The sequence below is a fragment of the Ochotona curzoniae genome, unplaced genomic scaffold (assembly GCF_017591425.1).
Source record: "Ochotona curzoniae isolate NIBS_2020 unplaced genomic scaffold, NIBS_Ocur_1.0 scaffold_1037, whole genome shotgun sequence".
Taxonomy (NCBI): Eukaryota; Metazoa; Chordata; class Mammalia; order Lagomorpha; family Ochotonidae; genus Ochotona; species Ochotona curzoniae.
Genome location: NW_024467083.1, coordinates 28,454,529 through 28,481,710, shown reverse-complemented (window position 1 = coordinate 28,481,710; position 27,182 = coordinate 28,454,529). Strand labels below are relative to the sequence as shown.

Here is a 27,182-nt window from a genome sequence, read left to right as displayed (position 1 = left end):
GCTGTCAGCTTCACACTTCAGCTGGTCAATCCTGCCCATTTGCAGGATTTGAAAAATGAACCAATGGGTGGAAACACGGGCATTCTTCTCTTTCAGTTAAATTAATATAAGTTAAACAAACAAAAAAACCCCCCACACTTTTGAACCTCCTCTTGCCATACCCTAACATTTACGTAGTCTTCTTCTTTTTTTTTTAAGATTTATTTATTTTTATTACAAAGTCAGATTATACAGAGAGGAGGAGAGACAGAGAGGAAGATCTTCCATCTGATGATTCACTCCCCAAGTGAGCACAACGGGATCCAAAGCCAGGAGCCAGGAACTTCTTCTGAGTCTCCCATGTGGGTACAGGGTCCCACAGCTTTGGGCCATCCTTGACTGCTTTTCTAGGCCACAAGCAGGGAGCTGGATGGGAAGTGGAGCAGCCAGGATTAGAACCAGTGACTATATGAGATCCTGGCGTGTTCAAGGGGAGGACTTTAGTAGCTAGCCCACGCCGCCAGGCCCTGACGTAGTCTTCTTGAGCATCATTTTTCTAGAATTATTTTTATTGGAAAGGCAGATCAGATATATGGAGAGAAGGTGAGACAAAGCTCTCCCATCCACTGGTTCGCTCCCCAAGTGGCCCAAATGGGGTCTCCCACGCGGATGCAGGGTCCCAAGATTTTGGACCATCCTGTACTGCTTTCCCAGGTCATAAGCAGGGAACTGGAGGGAAGTGGAGCAGCCAGGACATGAACCAGTGCCCATATGGGATCCTGGCGCTGGCAAGGTGAGGATTCAGCCATTGAGCCATCGTTCCAGGCGCTAATACCAATATTCTTCTCTGTAAAATAATAAAATCTAGTTAGTCAGTATGCTTATTGAATAAGACAAGGCATTAAAGCACCCTGCACAGAATTTGCTCGTTACATGCCAATAGCATCGCTCACTTTAGCTCTACTAACAATTGCATGGGATCTTGGACAGCTTCCACTACTTCTTTTAAGCACACTTTCCTCATGTACATGTAAAACCGTCGTGTCTATTTTGAAAACCAAGTGGTCCGACACATGGTCTCTGAATCCTCACTGGTGTCAGCAGTTCTTCCCAGGACTTGCATCCAGGTCTGTATTTCCTCAAGTCCCGCCCACGGATCTGGCCGGCTTTCTAGTACCCGCCACCAAGCTCCCCGAGACGCGCTGGCTTCTCCTATGTAGAAAGTATCGCCTTTTCTCTTTGCAATTGGTTCTCAGTCCCCCCACCTTCCTCAGCAACTTGCCTATGGCGGAGCCGAAGCCCACCCTCTCCCGCCCCTCGCCGGTGATTGGCATGAGGCAGGGGTCGTCCCCGCCCCCACTTGCCTGGCGGCTGGGCCCCGGCACCGCCCTCAGTCCCCGGGCTCTGCTGACGGGGGTGGCTGGGGACCGTTAGCTCGCCAGCCTGGCAGGCTGCGGGCCACTACTCTGCTGGCAGCCGGGATGGAGACGATGCGAGCTCAGCGGCTGCAGCCTGGAGTGGGTACCGGCGGGAGGGGCACTCTTCGAGCGCTGCGGCCCGGCGTGACCGGGGCTGCCGCCACCGCCGCCGCCACACCCCCGGCGGGCCCCCCGCCGGCCCCGCCGCCCCCCGCACCGCCCCCGCCGCCGCTGCTTCTGTCGGGGGCCCCGGGGCTGCCCCTGCCCCCCGGGGCGACCGGCAGCCCCGCGGTGCTGCGGGAGGCCGTGGAGGCGGTGGTGAGGAGCTTCGCCAAGCACACGCAGGGCTATGGCCGAGGTGAGTCTGTGGGTCTGGCCTCCTGCGGGACCCCCCTCCCTGTGAAGGGGCCCTGCTCTCTCACAGTCCTTTCCCGGGCGTGGAGCCCCAACATGCGTTTCCTTTGGGAATTTCCTTCTCAGCTGCATATAGGCGCAGGCACAATCACACAATACATGCATTGAAGCCTTCCACTCCCTCCCCTTTATTGAGTTATTAATAGATTTTCAAGGGACCCCAGTTTTTTGGGAGAAAGAGGAAACAACCCTTTCTTTCCAACTTGCCTCCTTCAGAAATGCAATTCTTCCCGCAGCTGAGTATCCCAACATTTCTTGCCCTTTGAAAACCAGTTCCCATTGTGTGGGATCCTGCCCTTTATCTCATGTTCAAGACACTTCTTAGCCATCTTTCCTCAACATTTCTTCTGCAACTCGGCAATTCCAGGACTCCGTTTCCTTCACCTTGGGTTCTTCATCCCTCGCTTAACTTCATTCTGAAATTTCGAATGTGACTTCAGATTGGCTGGGAGAAATTACGGGGTGCTAGTGATTGTGCCTTTACATCTAGACCGGCTGGGCCCTCCCCGGCTTCCTGTGCCTTAGGACTTGACTCCAGGCGTCTCTTTTACTAGGGGAGCCCCACAGCTCTGGTCTCCCTGTCTGTCTGGCCTTGTTTTCCTGGCCGCTGCCCAGAAGCGGAGGATAAATTCCAGGACTTGGCTGTCTCAGTGTTAACTCAGTGGAAAGGAGCCAGGTAGAAACTCCATTTCAGTGAGGAATCGTCCTCTTCAAGATGCCTGTCTCTGGGAAGGGGGATGCGAGGGTTTTCTTTGTTGTTTCTGTTTTACCAGGATAGAATTTCCTGGAATTGGAGTTCCAGATTTTTAGTGCTGCGGAGCAAGGGACGGTAAAGGGTGGGAGATATGGGGGGGGGGGGGTGAATCTGCGATTTGCAAGACATCTCTTCTGTCTGTCTAACCAGGTTCTGCTTGTCCTGGAAGTGACTTACAGCTTTAACTTTCTATTTTAACAATGGGCTTTCTGTATAAACAGTGACTTTTTTTTTTTTTTTTTTTTTTTTGAGCAGGCCTAGCGAAAAGTGCATACACAAACTTTGGAAATCCCTATTGCCAGCTAGATATATTTGGAGGAAGGGACTCAACCTCACTGTGCTTTTGTTTCCTCAAGAACTGTGACATGAATTAATTAAGATATTGGTACTGGTGCATACTGGATATTACTGAATGATTATGATAGCAGACTTGTTGGGCTGTATTTCCTTAGGGAGAACAACATTGTATTTTTTCCTGCTCTTAAATCCACATGGTATAAAACTAAAGATTTTACTTGTTTTTTTTTTAATATAAAAATGTTTTATTTATTTTCATTGGAAAGGCGGATATACAGAGAGGAGGAGAGACAGAGAGGAAGATCTTCTGTCTGATGGTTCACTCTCCAAGTGACTGCAACTGCTGGAGCTGAGCCGATCCGAAGCCAGGGGCCAGGAGCTCTTCCAGGTCTCCCACGTGGGTGCAGGGTCCCGTGGCTTTGGGCCGTCCTCGACTGCTTTCCCAGGCCACAAGCAGGGAGCTGGATGGGCAGTACCATCAGATTAGAACGGCGCCCATATGGGATCCTGGCACATGCAAGGCGAGGACCTTAACCACTACACTATCGCGCCGGGCCCTAAAGCTGAAGATTTTAACAAAAATGTTTTTTAAATCCACTTTTCTCTGTTGCCTAATGATTCATTCATGTATCAACAGCCTCTCCTCATTCTTCAGTTTGAATCCTTGCCATGGATGGGAAACTATGAATGCAAAAGGCGAGGATTCAGAAATCTGTCATAGGGAAATACTTACTCTTCCACCTGAATTCCTGGCTTTAAGAAGGCTGTGTGACAGAGCTGCCTGCCACCAGGTGCCAGCCTGCTCCTGCAGGTCTCCGAGTTGAGGTCAAAGAAAGGCTTAGCCGTTGGACATGGACCTCTCGTCTGGGTTACCTGGAGCACCTCTGGCTTTGCTCCCAGACTGAGCGTTCAGCAAAAACTCCTTGATTTCCTTAGAAAGGAGAGGGGAATGAGCAGGCTGTGCTGACAGAAAGCCACCATTCAGGCTCCCCCAGCCTTCCACCTCTCATCGCAGTCCTTCTCGTTGTTCTTGAGTTTCTCATTTCCAGTTGGAGTGCCCCGCCAGTACTTAAGGAGAATTTGGCAGCTAATTCAGCTTCAGGCAAGCAAAAATCTCTGCCGATTTGGCTCGGAAGTCCTTCCCCACATGGAATCACTTATTCTACTTTGATTAATAGGCAAAGCTGCTGCTGGCACATACCCACATACCCTTGTGACTGATGGCACGGTATTCGGGAGGATACAATTTACTTTGGTCTCTGCCCAAACCATTCCCAGATTCAGTAAGACTTCACTGCATTATCTTCAACTCATATCCTTCATCTTCTTGGCTGCTCAAAAATAACTTTTCCCAGTCATAATCTTTAGATTTACCTTCATGCATAGAGGACTTCAGTATTTTTGTTGAAAACTCTTCTATTGATTGACTCATTTGTCCTTTATCTCTTCCCACTCCCACTCATCATAGGGTCTTCATCAGTTTATAATGCATAGGATTTGAGATCAAGAGAGCCTAGCCTTGTTAAATGGTGTGATCTTGGCAAAGCTGCTTCATCTTTGCATGCCTCCTCTGTTCTGTTCATTGAACAGATATTCATGGGTCACCAGTTGTGCGGTCATCAAGGCAGGCATTTAGTCCCCATCTGGATGGAGCTCATAGTCCGCTTTTACAGAACATGTGTGAGGATTCATGGCGCAAAAAGGAAGATCATGCAATAGAAGGGAGGCTGGCTCTGAGGTCAAGTAAATGATTCTAGATCTTAGTTCTGCTACTTCTGGTTTGTTTCTTAAATCTTTGACCTTGTGAAACGGGTGTTATAATACATCTCTTGATAGTTTCTTGTGAATTAAGTGAGGTGAGCAATATAAAGCTTGTAGCCGACAGTGCTCAACGAGTACCTGCTAATATGCATTTTGAAATACTTTAAGAATCTTATGTGTAATAGGTATTGGTATTATCATTTCCTTTGCCCTCTTTTTCCACTGTCAACCAGTCCCCTTCTCCAGTATGACATCTGGCAGTTTGTGAACTGGTGTGGTTGAGTAAGTCATGTTCCTTGCGCTTGTAAGTCTTCAGTCCCACTTTGCTTTATAATATGGCTACGTGATGAGATTTTGCCCAGCTAGTCCCCTCGGCTGAACAAGTGAGTCTTGTATAGTGTTCTCTGTTTAGTTTCTTTTCCTCAGAATCATAGCTGGCTTTTTCCTTGTAAGTGACTGAAATCAAACTGCTTAGTGAAAATATTTCTGATTTTTGGAAATGCGGATGAATCCCTGTGTGAATTTCCTGTGGCTACCATAACAAACCATCACAAAATTGGTGACTGGAAATGACAGAAATTTATTCTCTCCGTGTTTTGGAATCAGAAGTACAAAATTGACACCACGGGGCCTGGCGCGATAGTGTAGTGGTTCAAGTCCTCGCCTTGCACACCCAGGATCCCATATGGGTACTGGTTCTATTCCCCGGGGGCCCTCCTTCCCATCCAGCTCCCTGCCTGTGGCCTGGGAAAGCAGTCAAGGACAGCCCAAAGCTTTGGGACCCTGCACCCGCATGGGAGACCTGGAAGAGGCTCCTGACTTCAGATTGGCTCAGCTCCAGCCGTTGCGGCCGCGTGGGGAGTGAATCATCGGACAGAAGATCTTCCTCTCTGTCTCTCCTCTCTGTATATCCGCCTTTCCAATAAAAATAAATAAATCTCTCTAAAAAAAAAAAAAAAGCAAAATTGACACCACATGTTCCCCCCTGAAGCTCTAGCAAAGAACCTAGTCCTGGCCTCTTCCAGCTTTTGGTGGCTGCTAGCATTCTCTGGTACATGACTGTTTCATTCTGATCTCTGCCTCATGCCTGCTTCTAGTCCGTCTTGTTACATCTGATTTCCTTTTATAAGCATTTAGAGCCCATCCTGATAATCCAGCATAATCTCCCCATCTCAGATTCCTTAATTAAACACTGCAAAGTCTTTGCCATATAAGGTAACATTTGTAGGTCTTGAAGATTAGGATATAGACAGTTTGGCAGAGGGTATTGTTCAGCCTACCGCACTCCTCTCCCAGAGTCCCTGGGACTCCCTCTTTCCCACAGAGATTGTATACTGTGGGCCATTCATGGGACTCTTCTAAAAAGTCGAATTTAAACAATCAGATGAAATATTGCCATAATAATGGCTTCCATCTCAGTCATAAAATTTGAGGTAAGCTGAGATAGCCTGTTCCCAACATCCTTTATGATCACAGGGAGTTTTTTACTCACCTCTCAATTTCACCATCTATTTATTATCTCTTTATCCCTGCTCCCTTGCCACAGAATTGCATTTATTCTTATGACATAAAGTGTTAATTATAGTTTCATGTGTTGTTTTAGTGTTTTTCTTCTGGTAAATAAATGACCTCATTCCATTTAAACATTCATCTATTATTTTTATGTCCTAGGATAAAAATCAAATTATTGTTACTGTTCCACATAATGGCATAAACACTTAAATATTACTCATTATTCTGGTCTTTCTTTTCCCTCCAGCCCTGCATCTGTCAGTGACTCCCAAAAAATAAACATAGCTATCATATGTATACGTCTTCCACTCATTCTTCTCTAGCCATTTGTAAACCACGATATCTATCATGGACTGAATTTTGGACCTAGGATCAAGATCTGCAAAATGGAGAAAACACTGAATCCAGGATATTTATACCCATACTCCAACTCTGTTACAGCCTGTGACCTCGAGCAAATAATTTGTCCTTCTTTAGCTTAAATAGAACCAGATAATTTCAAGCTTCCTCCAACTCTAAAAATGAATAAATCTATGGGCATTTTCAGTCGCAGGTCAGTTCATTGCTTTTTTCTTGATCATTTTCCCAATTTCTCATTTCATATTCATATTTTCTAAATGAGACCTCCCCACCTCCATCTCCTTTGGCTTTTAGCAGTCATTTTAAAATAGTCCTAAAAATAATAAAATAAAAAAAAAATAAAGTAGTCCTGTGCCGATCTCTGCGCCAAGTGATATTTAAGTGGATATGGGATAGACATGTGCTTTCTAACAGGACTTTCCCAATTATGGTGGTCTCCTCCCCCTCCTCTTTATTCCACTATTCTTCCCAATTGTTTGCATGTGAGGAGAGCTGTCAGCCAGTGCATTGTGCTAAATTGCCTCAAAGAGGGAACTGGGTTGAAAAGATCTCAATGCGAAGAACAAAGATGGCTAAACTTTCCGGGTAGCAGTGACCTTTTAAGAGCCCTTGCCAAAACCAAGGGTGGGAAAGAGAGTGTTTCCTTTTCATGCTGTCTTTTAATGGGAGAATAAGCATTCTAGAAAGTCAGCTAAATGTAGGACATTAGAAAAGATTGTTTTAAATTCTGGCTGTGCGCATGGGGTGTCTGGTGGCTGCTGAGCAGGTAAGGCAGCTGTGACTGTTGAGTAGATCTTGAGCATCCTGCTGTCAAGGATTGTGTATTATTTTCATCCTTAAGATCTAGAATGGAGTCATGCACCTATTGAGTTTTTACAATTTGGCCAATGTGTATGCATGGCAACCATGAAAATAGGCCATTCAGCTCTCCAGCTTCCAGGAGCATAGCTGACGCAACCAGCCTCAGCTGTTGCCTTTTTTGGATTCATTGCCACATCCGCACTGAGGTCACGTTTCCTGTATGCATCTCCCAGCCAATGACTGAACACAGTGGAGGATTAATAAGGCACATCCTGGTGAGACGTTAGACTCCTTCAGCCTGAGAACTTCCACTAGCTTGGCCAAACCTTTCTGGGACCTGCATTACAGTCTGAGATTCTCAAATCCAAACCTTCTTTCCCTTCCTCCTACCAATGTCAGACTCCCGCTGTACTCCGAAGCCTCCCCCAGCCCTCTCCTACTTCTGCAGTGTATCTCTTTCATTGCTTTACTATCTTGACGGCTTCTTGACAGATCTGAACTAATTAATGCAATCTGAAAGAAGGAGTAAGTCGTTGTTGTGATTAAGGGTAGGAGAGTGGTCATGCTGCAAGATACTGGAGAGCACACAGGATAATTTGTATTTGGGCCTGGCACGGTAGCCTAGTGGCTAAAGTTCTTGCTTTGAGTGCATGGGATCCATATGGGTACTGGTTCCTGTCCTGGCTGCTCCACTTCCCATCCAGCTCCCTGCTTGTGGCCTGGGAAAGCAGTAGAGGATGGCCCAAAGCCTTGGGACTCTGCACTCATGTGGGAGACTCAGAAGAAGCTCCTGGCTCATGGCTTTGGATAAGCTCAGCTCTGGCTGTTGTAGCCACTTGGGGAATGAATCAGTGGATGGAAGATGTTGCTCTCTGTATATCTACTTTTCCAATAAAAATAAATGGATCTTTAGGGAAAAAAAAAAAGATAATTTGTGTTTGTGAAGCTTTTGTTAAAGGTTCTTGAAATGTTTAATATCCTCAAATCAAAGTGATCCTTTCCAAAACCAAATGGATCTCATTACTCTGGTTTAAAATCCTTCAGTTGCTTCCCAATACTTAGGATAAAATCAAACTTTCCACAGCCCTAATCTTGTTTTCAAGGAGTACTACCTCATCTGCATTGCATTCCCTCACTTTTTCTCGTTTGTAGCAAACCGGTCTTCTTTCATTACCTTAACTCATTGTATTCTCTGCTGTCACAAAGCCTTTGTATATGCTATTCTTTTTTTTTTAAAGATTTATTTAGGCAAGGTGAGGACTTTAACCACTGGGCTACCACAGCGGGCCCTATGCTGTTCTTTATGTTCAGAAAATTCTTCTGTTACTTGTTACCTAGTGACTTCTTACTCATACCTGAATTTACCTCCTCAAACCTTTTTTGTTCTTTTTATTTATTTATTTATTTTTATTAGAAAGGCAGATATACAGAGAGGAGGAAAGACAGACAGGAAGATCTTCCGTCCACTAACTCACTCCCCAAGTGACCACCACGGCTGGAGCTGAGCCAATTTGAAGCCAGGAGCCTCTTCCAGGTCTCCCGTGCGGGTGCAGGGTCCCAAAACCCAGGCCACAGGCAGGGAGGTGGATGCGAAGTGGAGCTGCCAGGATTAGAACCGGTGCCTATATGGGATCCCGGCGTGTGAAAGACAAGGACTTTCACTGCAACATCTTTGCACTGGGCCCTTCTTCTTCTTTTTTAAAGAGATTATTGCTTATTTATTTGAAAGTATGAGTTAGTGAGAGAGATAGAGAAAGAGGCAAGAGATCTCTCCACTGATGCACTCCCCAGACGGCCAGGCCAAAGCCAGGAGCTTCATTCAGGTTTCCCATGTGCATGGCAGGGGAATACTTGGGTCGTCTTGCTCTGCTTCTTCCAGACCATTATCAGGGAGCTGGAAATACATCAACATCACAGGTGGTGGTCTACCTGCTGTACCACAATGCTGGCCTCTTGTTTGACCTTCTTAACTAGATCAGATAGTCCTATAATTTTTCTGTTTACCACTCCTTTTTAGAATGTATCACTTTATAGAATTTATTAGTTGAAATTTTACATTTGTTTGATTTTATTTTTGCTTCTCCCCCTTCACACTGCAGGCAACATTAAAAAAAGGAACCATGTGTGATTGTGTTCACTAGTGTGACCTAGAATCTAATTCATAATCTAACCTGGGGTAGATACTGAACACCTACCCCTGTGGAGTGCCTGGGCCCAAGAATTGTGAGATGGGAATAAGGGTTTTAGATTAGTGTCAGGTCTGGAGTTTGATTTTACAACTAATTAGTTACTATCTAATGAATGCTAGCAGAAGTCAAAGACTTCTGAGTCAGAGATAAAGGACTTTATTACTCAAAGCACAGCATACAGCATGAACGTCTTATTTGTGTTGGTTTTCCTTGCTTGCCAAGTCCAACATGGATGCTTGCACAGTGGCCAGTGTCACAAGGAGGAACACTGAACTTGAAGAAGCTGCCATTTTGTAATAAGCAATAAACAGGTCTGGTTTTGGTTGCAGAGGGAGGCATCATCTCATCTTTAAGATTTCTTGCTGCAAACGCAGTCATGAGAAGGTCTGAGTAGGAGCGGTCAGGACCTTGTGATCTTAGTATACCTAGCAAGAAAGGGCTTGAGAGACTGATGGAGGAGTAGCTGCCACCAGAGAGTTCCTCCAAAAAGCACATATACCCAGGTAAGCCCGCTAGAGAAAAGCAATCTGGATGCCTCTTCTCTTTCACATAGTATACACACAGAATTCCAGATGGAAGAAGAATCTAGCCATTGGTTTGCTCACTAGAAGCATGGATTGAACATGACTCAATTTTCTTGTCTGACAATATTGCCTAACGATCAACATCATGGGCTGCGTAAACAAGACTGACCAAGTTTAAATTCCTGCTCACTACTTTAATTTCTATTAGATGTGAAATGGGGATAAGAAAAGCACCTACCTCATAAAGTTGCTATGAAGATGTGGGTAAATTCTTTAGGGAAATGCCAGACATATGGTAAATGTTCAGTAAAACTTGCGGTGGTTATTATTCTAGGCCTGCTGTACTTCGTCAGGTATTGATAAGGGTCTGTTGATCTTGGAAACTCTGCCTCCAGTATTTACCTAATTTATTCTCCTTGTGTGTCCACGCCTAATTAAGTCAACTAGAGAGGGGTGAGAGGAGGGCAGGCGTATTCTGGTTGGTGTATACAAATGAAGTTCATCACAGCGTGGGTTTAATCATTCACTCGCTTGTACATGGTAATGATCAGCTTGCTGAGTACAGATGGTCGCGCTGTGCTGCAGCTCAGCACCCTTGCAGGTGTCAACATTGCTAATGTCTTCTCTTTTTGCAGTGAATGTGGTGGAGGCCCTTCAGGAATTCTGGCAGATGAAGCAGTCCCGTGGGGCTGACTTGAAGAACGGGGCCCTGGTGGTTTATGAGATGGTTCCTTCCAACAGCCCTCCCTATGTCTGCTACGTCACCCTGCCGGGAGGGAGCTGCTTTGGAAGCTTCCAGGTAAGAGTTGCCAGTGTAGCGTTTACAAAGAGGAACCCTTTAGGAGACCACATGAGTTTTCTCTATCATTTTGGCCGTGAAATCTCTCTCTGCAATCACATGTTTGGGGATTTAAGCCAATTCCAGGAAAATCCTTCAGGCAAGTTTCTGAGTCTCTTTTGGCCCTTAGAAGACCCTCAGCATCATGCTGCTTTCTTTGAGCCTGCAAAACTTCAAACCCATTTTGGATTTGAAGAGTTATGAATATACCTTGGTCAGTGTATCACACTGCCAGCACCCAGTTCATGCTCTGCTCTTTCATCTATGGCATTCCAACTTTCTACCATCTCTTCTTAAGGATAAAGAACCATATACCTTGTTGCTTGTACTCTTATACAGGTGATTGCTAAAGAAAGCAGTGTTTGAACTCGCTGAGAAATCCAAGGGTAGGAATCTCAATTTTTGTTTCCTCTGATTGCCAGTGAGTTGTCAGATAACTTTCTGGGCCTTGGTTTCCCTATCTATAACATGAAGATATTTCTAACATTTTTTCTAATGACATTCTACAATTATATGAAAGACCTAACATGATGAAAAGAATGATTGCTGGAGCCAGTATTCTGGCTCAGTAGGTTGTCACAGCTTCTGATGCTAGCATCTCATGTCAGAGTGCCAGTTTGAGTCCTAACTGCTCCACTTCTGATCCAGCTTCCTACTAATGTGCATGGAAAGGCAGCAAAAGATGGCCCAAGTATTTGGATCCCTGCCACCTACAAGGGAGGGGGGATGGGAATTCCAGGCTCTTGGTTTCTACCTTGGATGTTGGGGCATTGGGGGAGTTAATCAACATATGAAAGATCTCTCTGTTTCTCTGTCATTGTTCTTTTCAAATACATAAAACACATTTTTTGTAAAAATCCATCTTTGGGGCCTGCACTATGGCATGGTGGATTAAGCCTTTTTCTGTGGAGGTGGGTGCAGGTTCAAGTCCTGGATGCTCTACTTCCAATCCAACTACCTGCTAATGCACTTGGGAAAGCAGCAAAGGATTACTCAAGTCTTTGGAATCCTGCACCTACTTGGGAGTCCCACAGGAAGTTCCTGGCTCCTGGCTGAGGAACCAGCCCAGCTCCAGCCATTGTAGCATTTAGAGAGTGAACCAGCAAATGGAACATCTCTCTATCTCACCTTCTTTCTCTAGAAGTCTACCCTTTCAAATAACAATAAAATAAAATGATAAGTTTATCTGTAATATTCATAGTAGTGGGGCCAGGCCCCAGGTCATTTTATAGTGGGCTAAGACTTTGCCTGCGGCACCAGCATTCCATATAGGTACTAGTTTGTGTCCCGGCAGCTCCACTTCCAATCCAATTCCCTCCCTGCTTATGGAATGGGAAAACAGCAGAGGATGGCTCAAGACCTTGGATCCTTGCAGCCATGCGAGAGACCTGGAAAAAGCTTCTGACTTTGGATTGGCTGAGCTCCAACTGTTACAGACTTTTGGGGAGTGAACCAGCAGATGGAAGCTCTTGCTCTCTCTGTGTAACTCTGCTTAGTAGTAATAATAGTACATATTTTTACTAAAAATCTTCATAGTAGTCCATAGTGATTTCTTGGGATCCCATAATAGTAACTATCCGTTCTTTCTTTCTTTCTTTTTTTTTTTTTTTTAATTTTTATTGCAAAGTCAGATATACAGAGAGGAAGAGAGACAGAAAAGATCTCCAATCCAATGATTCACTCCCCAAGCAGCCACAATGGCTAGAGCTGAGCTAATCCAAAGCTAGAAGCCTAGAGCTCTTTTGGGTCTCTAAGTGGGTGCAGGGTCCCAAGGCTTGGGGCCGTCCTCAGCTACTTTCCCAGGCCACAAGCAGGGAGCTGGATGGGAAGTAGTGCTGCCAGGATTAGAACCGACACCCGTATGGTATGCTGGCACATGCAAGACAAGGACTTTAGTTGATGAGTTATTGTCCTGGGCTGTTATTTATTTAGGTTTTTATTTTTTTAATTTGAAAGAGTAACAGAGAGAGACAGAGATCTCCCATCTCCTGGTTCACCCCCTTCACGTCCGCAGAATGGGACCATAGCCTGGGATGAGCCACACCAAAACCAGGAGCCTGGAATTCCATCCTAGTCTTCCACATGGGCTGCAGGGTCCAGATTCTTCCACTGCTTTGGCACATTGACAGAGAGCTGGATTACAAGTGGAATGGCCGGAATTTGGACCGGTATTCTGATCAGGGAAGTCAGCATCATGGGTGGTAGCTTCACTCACTGTGTCACAATACTAGCCCCTAAACTTATTTTTTTGTTTTGGGGGGTTTTGTTTGTTTGCTTTTCACATTTCAGACATGAAAGCAGCCATCTGAAATGTCAATTTAGGAGTCTAAATAAGAATTTAGAGAAGATAATGGTCACCTTTGTTCAGTTTCATAGTTGGCTTTCTTTAGTGGACTGTGCTCCCTGAAAGTATCTATAGATTGTGTCTGTATTCTTTTTTGTTTGGGATGAAATCCCTACCTCCCAACTCTACACTGAGGCCATATTAAACACTTCATGTATTCTCTGTCGTAAGAGTGAGAGCCATTGCAGAATAGTCCCGGTCTCAGACAGAAGCATTCTAGGGAAGCTTCATTTCAAGTTGATATGGGGGAACCAGGCAGGGAGTTAGGCAGAAATAGGTGAGCTAGAGTTTTTGCCAGCCCAGCACCAAAACTTTATCTGTCACCTGTCAATCTAATATGCCTCTTCCCAGGATACATGAGAAGAGGAAATGCCATGATGACCATGTGGATATTAAATTCCATGTGGAGCACCATAAAAATTCCCAAGGGCTTTATGCAAGCTAAGACCCCACCCATTTATTTTTCAATTAAGGCACCGCCTTTCTTCCTCATAAGAGAGACTGATAACCAGAATTTTCCCTCAGAACCTTAGCCATTTCAGAAATACATACATATGGGCCTGGCATGGTAACCTAGCTAAAGTCCTTGCCTTGCATGGGCAAGGATCCCATTTGGGCACTGGTTCATATCCCGCCTGTCCCGCTTCTCATCCAGCTCCGTGCTTGTGGCCTGGGAAAGCAGTCAAGGATGGCCCAAAGCCTTGAGACCCTGTACCTGTGTGGGAGACCCAGAACCCAGAAGAGGCTCCTGGTTCCTGGCTTTGGATCGACTCAGCTCCAGCCATTGCGGCTGCTTGGGGAGTGAATCAATGCATGGAGGATCTTCCTTTGTCTCTTCCCCTCTCTGTATATCTGACTTTGCAATAAAAATAAAATAAATCTTTTAAAAAAAATACATATCCAGGGCCCGGCGGTGTGGCCTAGCGGCTTAAAGTCCTTGCCTTGGACGCGCCAGGATCCCATATGGGCGCCAGTTCTAATCTCGGCGGCGCCACTTCTTCAGCTCTGGGAAAGCAGTCGAGGATGGCCCAAAGCATTGGGACCCTGCACCTGTGTGGGATACCCGGAAGAAGTTCCTGGTTCCCGGCTTCGGATTGGCGCAGCACTGGCTGTTGCACTCACTTGGGGAGTGAATCATTGGACGGAAAATCTTCCTCTCTGTCTCTCCTCCTCTCTGTATATCTCACTTTGTAATAAAAATAAAATATGTCTTTTTAAAAAATGCATATCCAAGATAACTAATGTTCATTCTTTCTTAGAGAATAAGATCTTTCCCTTCTACCCATCTTATCATATTGATGGTAGTCACACAATTTGATCATTTTATGATGCCCATAATGGAACTATTTTAGCAATTAATTTCTGTAATTTTCTCAGATAATTATCGACTGTGGCCTTTTTTCCCCTTGTTTCTTTTTTTTTTTAAGATTTATTTATTTTTATTGCAAAATCATATATACAGAGAGGAGGAGAGACAGAGAGGAAAATCCTCCATCCGATGATTCACTCCACAAGTGAGCACAACGGCCAGTGCTGTGCCGATCCAGAGCCAGGAACTTCCTCCAGGTTTCCCACATGGGTGCAGGATCCCAAGGCTTTGGGCTGTCCTTGACTGCTTTCCCAGGTCACAAGCAGGGAGCTGGATGGGAAGTGAAGCTGCTGGGATTAGAACTGGCACATTCAAGGCAAGGACTTTAGCCTCTAGCCCACTGCGCCGGGCCCTGCTTTGTTTCTTTTATGTTCACTTTGGCAGGTGAAATTTCTCTTGTGGTTTTCAGAAACAGCAGTATATGATGGAGTGGGCAGCAGCCAAATAATAGAGAAACTTCAGAAGCAAGAAAACTTTGAGTTAGTGCCTTAAGCTCCATCTGCTGTCTCAGAGAAAACCTGCAGCTATAGGAAATTAAGAATTATGAACAGTAAAAATGGTGAAGTAGTGAATATATCCTGGTCTAGTTTTTAATTCTCTTGTGGAGTTTTTGCTTATTTGAAAAGCAGAAATATATATAGACATAGAATAAGCCCAGAAAAGTCTTCTATTTGTTGATTCACTTCTCTAATGCCCTAAACAGCCAGGGATGGGCCAGGCTGTAACCCAGAGCTTGGAACTCAATCCTAGTTTCCCATGTGGATGGCAGGAACCATGTGGCATGGAACCGTGATCTGCTCCATCCTCAAGTGTTCACTAGCGGGAATACAGAGGCCTGAGCTCAGCCAGGACTCTAGCACTCAGATATGGAATGTGAGTGCCCCACGTGACACCTTAATCACTGCACCCATGTCCACCCCCCTGAACTGCAACATCACTTTCTTCTCATTTTAATCTTAAATGACAAAGGGCAGCCAACAAAGATGAGTCATAAAGGAATACTGTTGTGGATAGGGATCTGAGGTTGAATGGTTTAAGACTTCTGAAAATCAGGCTTGTTCCATGATACCTATGTTGGTTATAAATTAATGAATTCATCTTGAATTTCTCCTTGCTTTTTAAACTTGTTTCCTTGGTTTTTTTTTTTTTCTACATAATGACCCTTCAAGATTTATTTATTTTTAATTGAGAGGCAGATTCATAGAGAGAGAAGGAAAATTTCCAAAGAGAGCCAGAAATCTTCCTTCTGCTGGTTCAGATGTGGCCAGAGCTCTGCTCAAGGCTCCTGGCTTCTTCCAGGTCTCCCATGTGAGAGTAGGGGCCAAAGGACTTGGGCCATCTTCCTCTGCTCTCCCAGGCACATTACCAGGGAGCTGGATGAAAAGTGAAGCAGCTTGGGCTCAAGCCAGCTGGATGGCAGACAGAGGCTTAACCTACTACACCATGGTATAGACCCACACCCCTAGTTCCCTTCCAACTGCCCTGCTGCTCCTTGCCTTCACTGAAAAAAGAAAAAATTATGAATTCTTTCTTTAGTCTTCAAATTTAGACCTTCTTCAGAAATAGCTCCTTTGGCTCACGCATTCCTGGGAAAAATGCCCCATCAGAACCTCAAGTGAAATCCGTGGGTTGCTGTCACAGCACAGCAGGTTGAGCACCTGGAGGCAGCAAATGATTGTTCAAGGATTTGGCTTCCTGCAAGTCATAGGGGGAGGCACAGATGGAGCTCCTGGGGCCTGGTTTCATCCTGGTTCAACCCTGGCTCTTAAGAATCAGGTTGGAAGATATCTCTGAATTTCCTCTCTGTCTCACTCAGCCTTTCAAATAAATAAATGTTTAAAAACTTGTTCAAGTGAAGTCTAAGAATTCCAGATGAGTGCTTATAACAGAGAATAAGGGCCTCTGCAGAAGCAGCCTGGCCAGTACAGCTTTGTTTTAATCATGGGTTCTCTAGTTGAATCCAAATGGCCTTGCCCATCCATAGACCAAGAGGACAAGTTGCAGATGTCTCACAAGCTGGCCAGATTCTGGCCTTTGAGTAATTAATTCTGTTGACAGTTTAAGCAGAAGTGTTTTTTTTCTTCTCCAGTGGTTAGATGCTGACTTCAGCAGCCTTCATTAGTCTGCATTCAATTTGGTCTGAGCTATAGCTGTTTCCAGTTCTTCAATGACTTCAGGATGTTGAATCAAAATTATACGTCCAAACATCCCAACCTCTTTACAATTAAACACTTGGAAAATGTGTTGAACGCAACTGACTTATCTAAAGCAAAGGTGGGGAATCCTGTCCTGGGGACCTATAAGGCCCTCAAAATCATTTGGACCAGCTCTGCCAAGGCAACTGAAAGCAGGACTAAAAATTCCGTGAACTTATGGCAGTCTAATTTTTAAGCTGATAATTTTGGATGTCCCACAAATGATGTCATAAATATGCATATGATCTTTGGCAGAAAAAAAAAGGGGTTCCCCCTCCCTGAAGAATGTCCCAAGAGTCAAATGTGTTTCTTTCCCACTGTTTTTCCCTCTGAGATTGCACACAAGATACATGTTCTCACTCTCTCTCCCCTGCCTAGTTTTGCCCCACTAAAGCAGAGGCTCGGCGGAGTGCTGCAAAGATTGCGTTAATGAACTCTGTGTTTAACGAGCATCCTTCTCGGCGAATCACTGACGAGTTCATTGAGAAGAGTGTGTCTGAGGCCCTGGCATCTTTCAATGTAAGTCACCTGAGGTTGGAAGGGAGCATTGGGGAAGTGACTGCGAAATCGTTCAAATCAACTGGGGAATCAGGCATGAATTCATCGTATCTGTTTCCATCTGTTCTGTTTCCTCCCTGTTGGTCTTACGTGTCACAAGGCCCATGTGTCTCAGTATTTAATTCTGTATCCGGGTTTGTGGGGTTTTTGTTGCTATTTAGTCTTTTATTGTGCAGGTTTTTAAAAAAGATTTATTTATTTTTATTGCAAAATCATATATGCAGAGAGGAGGAGCGACAGAGAGGAAGATCTTCCATCCGATAATTCATTCTCCAAATGGCCACAATGGCCAGAGCTGAGCTGATTCGAAGCCAGGAGTTTCTTCCCGGTCTCCCACACGGGTGCAGTGTCCCAAGGCTTTGGGTCATCCTCCACTGCTTTCCCAGGCCACAAGCAGGGAGCTGGATGGGAAGTGGGGCAGCAGGGATTAGAACCAGCATCCATATGGGATCCCGGTGCGTTAAAGTTGAGGACTTCTAGCCTCTAGGCCATCGCGCTGGGCCCTTCTGTTCAGTTTTGATATCTAGAAAACTTTAGTTTAAGAATTATGGAATTGGGCCCGGCGTGGTGGCGCAAGTGGTTAAAGGTCCTCCCCTTGCACGCCCGGGATCCCATATGGGCGCCGGTTCTAATCCCGGCAGCCCCGCTTCCCATCCAGCTCCCTGCCTGTGGCCTGGGAAAGCAGTCGAGAACAGCCCAAAGCTTTGGGACCCTGCACCCGCGTGGGAGACCCAGAAGAGGCTCCTGGCTTTGGACCAGCATAGTATCGGCCCGTTGCGCTCACTTGGGGAGTGAATCATCGGACGGAAGATCTTCCTCTCTGTCTCTCCTCTCTGTATATCCGCCTTTCCAATAGAAAAATAATAAAAATAAATCTTTAAAAAAAAAAAAGAATTATGGAATTTTAGAGCTTTCTCAAAATGAACATTAACCTTGAATTTTGGCTTTCTCCATGTTGGTTCAAAACAATAGCTTTTTACTGTTCTGGTTTTTATATGGATATTTTTGTGGTCACTTGTCTCCTAACTCTGACTTTTGGTATTAATAGAGAACCCCTTTATGATGCAATGGCTTGTTCTTGTTCTTTTTTTAGGAATGGGTAGGAAAGTTTATTTTACTCTTAACCCATGGAGAGGGTATTTTAGCTGCCTTTTGGCACAGTAGGTTAAGCTGCTGCTTGAGAAACTAGCACTAGCAGCTCATGGTAGAATGTAGGATTAAGTCCAACCTTCCAGTCAAGCTCCCTGCTAATGTGCCTGGGAAAGCAGCAGAGTCTGATCCACACGCTTGGGTCCCTGTCACCCATATGGGAGACCAGAACGGAGTTCCTGACACGTGGCTTTTGCCTGGTCCACCACTGATTGGTGCAAGCATTTCAGGAGTGAATGAGGGGATGGAAGACCCCTCCTTCTCTGTCTCCCTGTGATAGAAATGAATAAATGAATTAATAATTTTAAAAGACTATTGGCCTTTGTTACTTAGGAACCATCCTTTTTTTTTTCTCCTATTGTTTTGTTTCCATTTGATAGCATCTGTAGATAATAAAAATACGTTTATATTAATCAATGTCAATTAAAATTAAGAAAGCATATTGTGGCTCTTAAATCATCTCATGGTATTATAAAAGACAACATCAGTTTGGATTAATAAAAAGCAGGGTGGGTAACACTTAGAAGAATTGGCTCTAAATTCACTGTACTGAAATTATGGTTCTGTTCCGGTTTAATTCTGCAGAAGTGACTGCATTGTCTGTTTCATCTACAGAATGGGTATAGAAGGTATACCTCTCATGAATAATATATATAATAAACAGTATACTTACTTGTTGACTGTTTAGATGCCTTTGGATGCAAGTAACAGAAAATATCTCTTCAAATTGACTTAATAAAGAAAGGAAATTTATCATCTACAATGACAGGAAGTTCAGAAATAGAGGAAATTTCAGAGCTGGTTGAGCCCATGGATCAAGAATGTCAACATCTACTGGCCAAAATTCCTTTTTTTTTTTTAAAGATTTATTTATGTCCCTGGCGCAATAGCATAGTGGTTAAGGTCCTGGCCTTGCACGCGCCAGGATCCCATATTGGTGCCAGGATCCTATATGGGCACCAGTTCTAGTCCCGGCAGCCCTGCTTCCCATCCAGCTCCCTGCTTGTGACCTGGGAAAGCAGTTGAGGACAACCCAAAGCTTTGGGAAAAAAAAAATATTTATTTATGTTTATTAGAATGTCAGATTTACAGAGAGAAGGAAAGACAGACAGGAAAGATTTTCCATCTGCTAATTCACTCCCCAAGCAGCCATAATGGCTGGAGCAGAGACAATCTGAAGCCAGAAGGCGGGAACCTCCTCCAGGTTTAGGTCCCATATGGGATCCTGGCACATGCAAGGTGAGAACTTTAGCTACTAGGCTACAGCACCGGGCCCCCTCGCCCAAATTCTTCCCATCTCTCCACTTAACTTTCCTGTAGGTGTTGGCTATATCCTTGAACTTAGTCTCCTCAGGGTGCAAGTTGGCTACAGCTTTCGATTCATAGAGACATGACTACATTCAGAGGCAGAGATTATCTTTTCTAATTTCTCTAATATTAAAAGATCCTTTCCCAGAAACTGCCCCAGAAGGCCTCCACTCAACTTCTCAGTGGCCAAAATGTCCATCTTAAAACAGGTTTCTGGGGCTGGCATTTGATGCAGCAGCTTAAGATACCACACTGCTTAGGATGCCCACGTTCCGCAGTGCAGTGCCTGAGCTCTGCGTCCTGGCTGTTTCCAGTTCCAGCCTTGTGCTGTGCACAGCCGGGAGGGCGTCGGTCAGGGCCCGGTGCTGGGGTCACTGCCGTGCTGCTGGGAGACCAGGCCGAGTTCCTGCCCCCCGGCTTCGGCCTGCCCAGCCCTGGCTGTTGTGGGCATTGGGGAGTAAATGAGCATAGGGGAGAAAACTAGCGTATGGGAGATCTCTGTCTCTGGTTTTTTTTTCCGCGTTTCAAATAAATAAGAGCAAATACATAAAAAAAAGTTTTAAATAAATTGCTGGAAAAGAGGATCAATATTTATCTTCTGAATGCGAGCTATATGTAGTCCATGTCCTCCGAGGCACCTGTAGAGGGGTGATCACGAAACAAGGTTAAGGCTGTATAGTAATGGAAAAGGAAAGAAATTACAGGTTAATAAGCAATGTTGTTGCAAAGTGCTTAACAAATGTGAGTTATTCTTTCTCCCTTGCCACTATTCCTCTTTTATTAACCCCCCCACCACTGAAAATTAGTGGATTTCTCATTGGTTTCCTGGTGGAATTCCCATTCTTCAGAATAATTTTCACTTGGTCTTAGCCATGGATAAAGGGTAATGCTCACATTTTTTGCCTTCAGCCTTTTTTCAATTTGTTTTATTTACCTGAAGGGCAGAGTTACAAAAGAGAGAGAGATCTTCCATCTGTTGGCTTACTCTGTAAACGGCTGCAATGGTCAGGGTTGAGCTAGGAGGGAACCAGGATCCAGGACCTGCATCCTGGTCCACTCATGGGGCAGGGCCAAGCACTTAGGCCATCTACTACTGCTTTCTCAGGCACATCAGCAGGGAACTGGATGGGAAGTGGAGCAGCCAGGACATGAACCGGCACCCATATGGATCCTGGCGCATACAAGGCGAGGACTTTAGCCACTAGGCTACTGCACCAGGCCCAGCCTTTGTTCTTAATGGTTATGAATGGCACCGTCTTGTACTCTGTGTTTTGACAAATTACCTAGCTTCAATTTGTGTCTCAGCTTTCACATTTATGGCATTATTGGATCAAATTCTAATTTATTATAAATTATTCTAATTTATTTCCAATTATAGTCTAGAATTCCTTTCACTTATCAGGTATTCTATAATTAAATACTTGTTGAATAATGGAATTAATATACCCATGTTAGGTGAGGTAGAGCTCCCTAGCTGGTGGCTTCCCAGTGGTAGGTCATGCCACTCTTACATGCTCCAGATAGGTTGCCAGTGTGGCATCGTGTTGATTGTCTCCATTCTGAGGAGAGGGGCAAGGCAGAGAGAGGTGGAGAGGGAGAGGAGGGGGGAGAAGGATCTTCCATTTGCTGGTTCACTCCAGCCAAGGCTGGCCAGGCTACAATCAGAAAGCCAGAGGAGCGTCTGCTGGGTCTCCCACATGGGTACAGGGGCCCAGACACTTGAGCTGTCATCCAGTGCTTTCCCAGGCGCATTAGCAGAGAGCTGGCTTGGAAGTGGTACAGTTGGGATTCAAACCAACACCCATATGGGTTGTCGACATTGTAGGTGGCAGCTTTAACCCCTACACCACAGTGCTGGCTCCTTTTAAAATCTTATTTTCATTTTATTTGAAAGGTAGAGAAACACACACAACACACAGAGATCTTCTGTCCAGTGGTACCCATAGTAACAGAGACTTGGTCAGGTCAAAGCCAGAATTCAACACTCAATCTGTGACTCCCACATGGATGACAGGGATCCAAGTACTGGGGCTTTCACCTGCTGCCTCCTGCAGTGAGCATCAGCAGAAAGATGCAGTTGAAAGGGGAGCCGAGACTTGAACCCAGCTACTCCGATATGGGGTACGGTTGCTTTAAGGGATGGTGTCACCACTGTGCCCACCCCTCACTGCAATTTTTGGAACATATGTATTTCTGTCTTTATTCTTTAATTTAGAAAAATGCATTGAATTCTCAAAACAATCCCATAATATGAGCCTATGATTAATCTCATTATGACTAGTAGTAGATGCAGTCCACACTCTTAACTTCTATATCATATTGTGTTTTTTTTTTTTAAAGTCTAGGGCCCGGTACAATAGTGTAGTGGTTAAAGTCCTCGCCTTGCACACGCTGGGATCCCAGTTCGAGTCCCAGCAGCCCTGCTTCCCATCCAGCTCCCTGCTTGTGACCTGGAAAGGCAGTCAAGGATGGGCCAAAGCCTTGGAACCCTGCACCCACGTGGGAGACCTGGAAGAGCTCCTGGCTCCTGGCTTCGGATTGGCTCAGCTAGAGCCGTTGCGGCCGCTTGGGGAGTAAATCATTGGACAGAAGATCTTCCTCTCTGTCTCTCTTGTCTGTGTATCCGCCGTTCCAATAAAGAAAAAAAAAAAATCTTAAAAAAAATCTATTTATTTATTTAAAAGGCAGAGCAACAGAGAAGAGAGACCATCAGCTAGTTTACTCTTCCTAATCTGAAGACTAGGACAAAGCCAGAAGCCAAGAGCTTCACCTGGGTCTCCTGTGGGTGGCGGAGGCCTAAGAACCTGAGCCATCCATCATCTGCTGCTTTCCCAAATGTATTACCAGGGAGCTAGATTGAAAATGAAATAGCATATACTCAAACTAGCACTCCAATATGGGATTCATTGTTGCAAATGGTGGCTTAACTTGCTGCGTCACAATGCAAGCCCTAACAAAAAAGAATTTTAAAAAATGCGTGATTACTGGTCCCAGCACAGTAGGCTAGTGGCTTAAGTTCCATCTTACATGCGCCAGGATCACAGATGGGCGCTGGTTCACATCTCAGCTGCCCCACTTCCCATCCAGCTCCCTGCTTGTGGCCTGGGAAGGCAGTCGAGGATGGCACAAAGCCTTGGGATCCTGCACCCAGAAAAAAGACCCAGAAGAGGTTCCTGGCTCCTGGCTTCAGATTAGCTCCACTCCAGCCACTGCAGCCACTTGGGGAGTGAACCATCAGATTAAAGATCTTTTTTTCTGTCTCTCCTTCTCTCTGTAAATAATAATAATAATAATAATATGACTTTTCAATATAAAGAAATCAATCTCTTTTTTTTTTATTGGAAAAGCAGCTGTCCAGAGAGGAGGAGGGACAGAGGGGAAGATCTTCCATCCATGATTTACTCCCTAAGTGGCCGCAATGGCTGGCGCTGTGCTGATCTGAAGACAGGAGCCAGAAACCTCCTCCAGGTCTCCCACATGGGTGCAGGATCCCAAGGACCCCTATCCTCGACTGCTTTCCCAGGTCACAAGCAGGGAGCTGGATGGGAAGTGGAGCTGCCGGATTAGAACTGGCACCCATATGGGATCCCGGTGTGTTCAAGGCGAGGACTTTAGCCTCTAGGCCATGGTGCCAGGCTCACGAAATAAACCTTGAAAATATATATATGTGGGGCCAGCACCATGGCTTAGCAGATAAAGTCCTCACCTTGCACACACCTTCCATATGGGTGCCAGTTCAAATCTCGGCAGCTCCACTTCCCATCCAATTCCCTGCTTATGGCCTGGGAAAGCAATCAAGGACAGCCCAAATCCTGGGACCCTGCACCCATGTGGGAGACCCGAAAAGGCCTCTGGCTCTTGGCTTCCGATCAGCACAGTTCTGGCCAGTGTAGCACTTGGGGAGTGAATCAACGGATGGAAGATCTTCCACTCTGTCTCTCCTCTCTATACATCTGACTTTCCAATAAAAACAAATAAAAAAATATGTGATTACCTTGGGCTCCTTTGGATTTTTGCTATGAAAATAGACACGGGCATGGTGAAGTGGCTCAACTGGCTAAATCCTCCACTTTCTAGCGCTGGGATCCTATATAGGTACCAGTTGGTGTTCTAGCTGTTCTATTTCCATCCAGCTTCCTGCTTGTGGGAAAGCAGTGAAAGATAGCCAAAGCCTTGGAACTCTACACCTGTGTGGAGTCCTGGAAGAAGGTCCTGGCTGCTGGCTTCAGATTGGTTCAGCTCTGTTTTGGGGAGTGAACCAGTGCATGAAAGATCTTCTCTTTAAATCTCTCTTCCAATAAAAATAAATAAATCTTTAAAAGAGAGAAAAAAAATAGACACTAGACAGGTGTGTCCATTAAGCACTTAAATGTGGCTGGTATAAACTGAATTGCTTTTGGGGGGCTGGCATTGCTGAGTGACAGGTAAAGTCACAGGCTTTGATGGCAACATCACTGTTAGAGCCAGTTCATGGCCTGACAGCTGTACTCCCAGTTCAGTCCACTACTAATGGTCTGGGAAGAGCAGCAGATGGCCCAAGTCCTTGGACACCACTCATGTGGGAGACCCAGACACTCTCCTGGCTCCTGGCTTCAGCCTGACCTAGACCGAGCCGTTGCAGCCTTCTGGGAAATGAATCAGCATTTGGAAGATCTCTCTTTCTGCCTCTCCTCTCTCTGTATTTCTGCCTTTAAAATAGCTAAGATAAATTTTTAAAAATCTATTTCACTGTTGCTTATATGATTACAGTTGATAAGTACTATTTTGAATGTATTGAATTACTAAAGTGTATTATTGAAATTAATTTTATCTGCTTGCCTTTTATTAGTTTGGTGACTAAAAGGTTTAAAATTAAATATGTAGCTTATATTTCTGTTGAACAGTGCTGCTGGAGATGAAAATCTTGATTCCCTTCTGTTACCAGGGAAACAGGGAAGAAGCTGACAATCCAAATACAGGGATCGGTGCCTTCCGATTCATGCTGGAATCCAACAAGGGCAAGTCAATGTTAGAGTTCCAGGTACTGTTTCACTTATTTACCTGATTGATATATATATTATATATCAGATATATATACATAATTTATTATATATAATGCCTCCTATTAATATATTTATGGTATATATGCCTTATGCCTATTCATTCCTAACCTGCTAGGATATTTATTCAAAATATACCTTTCTTCTCCCAAGGGTATGTCAGAGCTGTGGGTGACAGATGCTTCCAGAAATACATTTTGTAAAAGGGTCCCCATATAATTCTGATGCAGCTTACCAATAGAAAAATCACTGCCTTGGTCCTTCATGTCTTCCTCCCCCAGGAGCTGATGACAGTCTTTCAGCTGCTGCACTGGAACGGCAGCCTCAAGGCCATGAGAGAGAGACAGTGCTCCCGGCAGGTAAGAGGGTCGTACAGGAGGGCTATTTTGTGGTGGCTACTATGATAGATGTAAGTAGGTATATGATTATCAGGCTGTGAATATAGAAGTCTTTACTTATAGGCGCTCTTCACGCCTACAATCTCTCCTATTTAAGTATTGACTGTGATTTGTTTGCCTGCCCTATCTCCCCCACCAGGAAGATTTCCTTGGGAAATTATGGTGCTGATTTTAGTTATGACTCCAAAGCCATGAGTTCCTAATCCCATTTGGGTCAATGTGGGATCACACAAATTTTCACTTTCTCCATAATCTTCACATTCCTTCTCTGACCAGGAGGTATTGGCTCATTATTCGCACCGGGCCCTCGATGATGATATTCGCCACCAGATGGCCTTGGACTGGGTGAGCCGAGAGCAGAGTGTGCCGGGGGCACTGTCCCGAGAGCTGGCCTCCACTGAGCGGGAGCTGGATGAAGCCCGACTGGCAGGCAAAGAGCTACGCTTTCACAAGGAAAAGAAAGATATCCTCATGCTGGCAGCTGGACAGTTGGGGAATATGCATTCTTCCAACTGTTAGGCCTGCCACCACCTACGCCCCAGTCTCTCCAAGGCCACTCCCTGTTTTTTAATGTCTCTAAGACATAGAACAATTTCTGTATATACTTTCTCAATTTTATACTTTAAAATATAGATTATATATATGTATATGTATAAATCCTACACCTGGACTCCTATTTGCTGAGAGCTTCCCCTTTTTTTAACTTCCCATCTTTGCATATAGTTTCATTTGAAACATTTCCTCTCCTTTTCCATCGGAAAGAGCAGCCTGTCTTTGGAGCTTTCTTGGCTCTTCAGGTTAACTCTGTGTCATCATTTCAATAGCACAATGATTGACTTTGTTCCTGTCTCCTTTCAAAGTAACAGGTAGCCTGGATGTGTGCTCCACCCTCCCCTCATTCCTCTTTTCTTTTGGATTCAAATGAACATGAAGCCTTTAACTTTGGTTTATCTCGAGCTGCACCTGCTACACACTCCTGCCCTCTCCACCGCCCTCTTACTTCTTGTCTGCCTCCGAACGCGGCTTTGTGACTTCCTTACCTTGTTAGGAAGAAAGCAGAGATCTGGTTTCTTATTTTCAGATCACTCCTGAGAAACTGTCCAGGAACACGAAAAGAATTATAAACAATCCATGGACGTTTACTGCTTAGCGCTTCTGGGACATATCTTTACTACACCAGTACTCCAGATTTCTGGATATACTCTATGAGGTCAAAGTTGAAAATGACTATCTTTCAATATTTCATTTTCACTTCTTCCTTGCTCACTCAACTTAGCAGAGCCTTGTATTTAGACCTTCCCACCCAGAGAGATTTGGGAGAGCAAAACTCCCAACATGTTGCCCTCTGGAGGCACTGCCTGCCTGATTTGGTGAATGAGAGCCAAGTTTGACACATTCCCTCAGTTGCTACTGCTTACCGTCACAGGTGCATACAGTTTTGATGTTTATTTTTTCTCTTTTCTTCTTCCTCCACATTGATTGCATTGATCATTAGAGAATGAATTGATGAGGAAAACCAATGAGACTTTAGAATTGCAGTACTTTTAACTGACTGGAGCTGTGGGAGACTGAAGGAAAGAAGAAATCAATGACCAACTGCTTGTGGTTTCAGTACCATTCTCCTGGGTGAAGAAAGACAGGAGCAATCTGGCTGGTGGCTATTTTTGGAAGTCTAAGATATGCTTTTTGCCCTTGTCTCTGTGATTTCCTGTATAGTACATTGTTGCTCTGCACATTCCCTAAACTGAACTTGTGATGTTTACTGCTCCTGTATTTGGACTTCCATTTCATGGTTATACAGGCTTTGCTTTGGAAATAGAGTAGGAAGCAGGCCAGTTTACTCTTGTATTATGTAGAGGCAATATTGAAAGGCCACTCTCTTGCTGTGAAGTCATCTTCACAGTATAGGGTTAGAGATTAGGAAACCAGACAATTGTATTAATGCTCAAACGGGCTTCCTGGAAGTATTCTTAGT

The 27,182-nt window shown here is 44.8% G+C and overlaps 1 protein-coding gene across 1 annotated transcript; it reads left to right on the top strand.

The window, feature by feature from the left end:
* Nucleotides 1-1,391: 1,391 nt before the first annotated feature.
* On the top strand, nucleotides 1,392-26,045 carry LIX1L (limb and CNS expressed 1 like). The gene is made up of 6 exons (XM_040999003.1): nucleotides 1,392-1,755; nucleotides 10,645-10,808; nucleotides 17,134-17,274; nucleotides 24,695-24,790; nucleotides 25,091-25,168; nucleotides 25,484-26,045. The coding sequence occupies exons 1-6, from the start codon at nucleotides 1,461-1,463 to the stop codon at nucleotides 25,724-25,726; spliced, it is 1,017 nt and encodes a 338-aa protein (XP_040854937.1). The 5' UTR covers nucleotides 1,392-1,460; the 3' UTR covers nucleotides 25,727-26,045.
* The last annotated feature ends 1,137 nt before the right edge of the window (nucleotides 26,046-27,182 follow it).

Excerpts from the sequence above, each read along its gene's own strand:
- LIX1L (XM_040999003.1), top strand. The coding sequence starts at position 1,461 with ATGGAGACGATGCGAGCTCAGCGGCTGCAGCCTGGAGTGGGTACCGGC. Across the intron at positions 1,756-10,644 it reads CACGCAGGGCTATGGCCGAG|TGAATGTGGTGGAGGCCCTT; the intron begins GTGAGTCTGTGG and ends CTCTTTTTGCAG. Across the intron at positions 25,169-25,483 it reads AGAGACAGTGCTCCCGGCAG|GAGGTATTGGCTCATTATTC; the intron begins GTAAGAGGGTCG and ends TTCTCTGACCAG.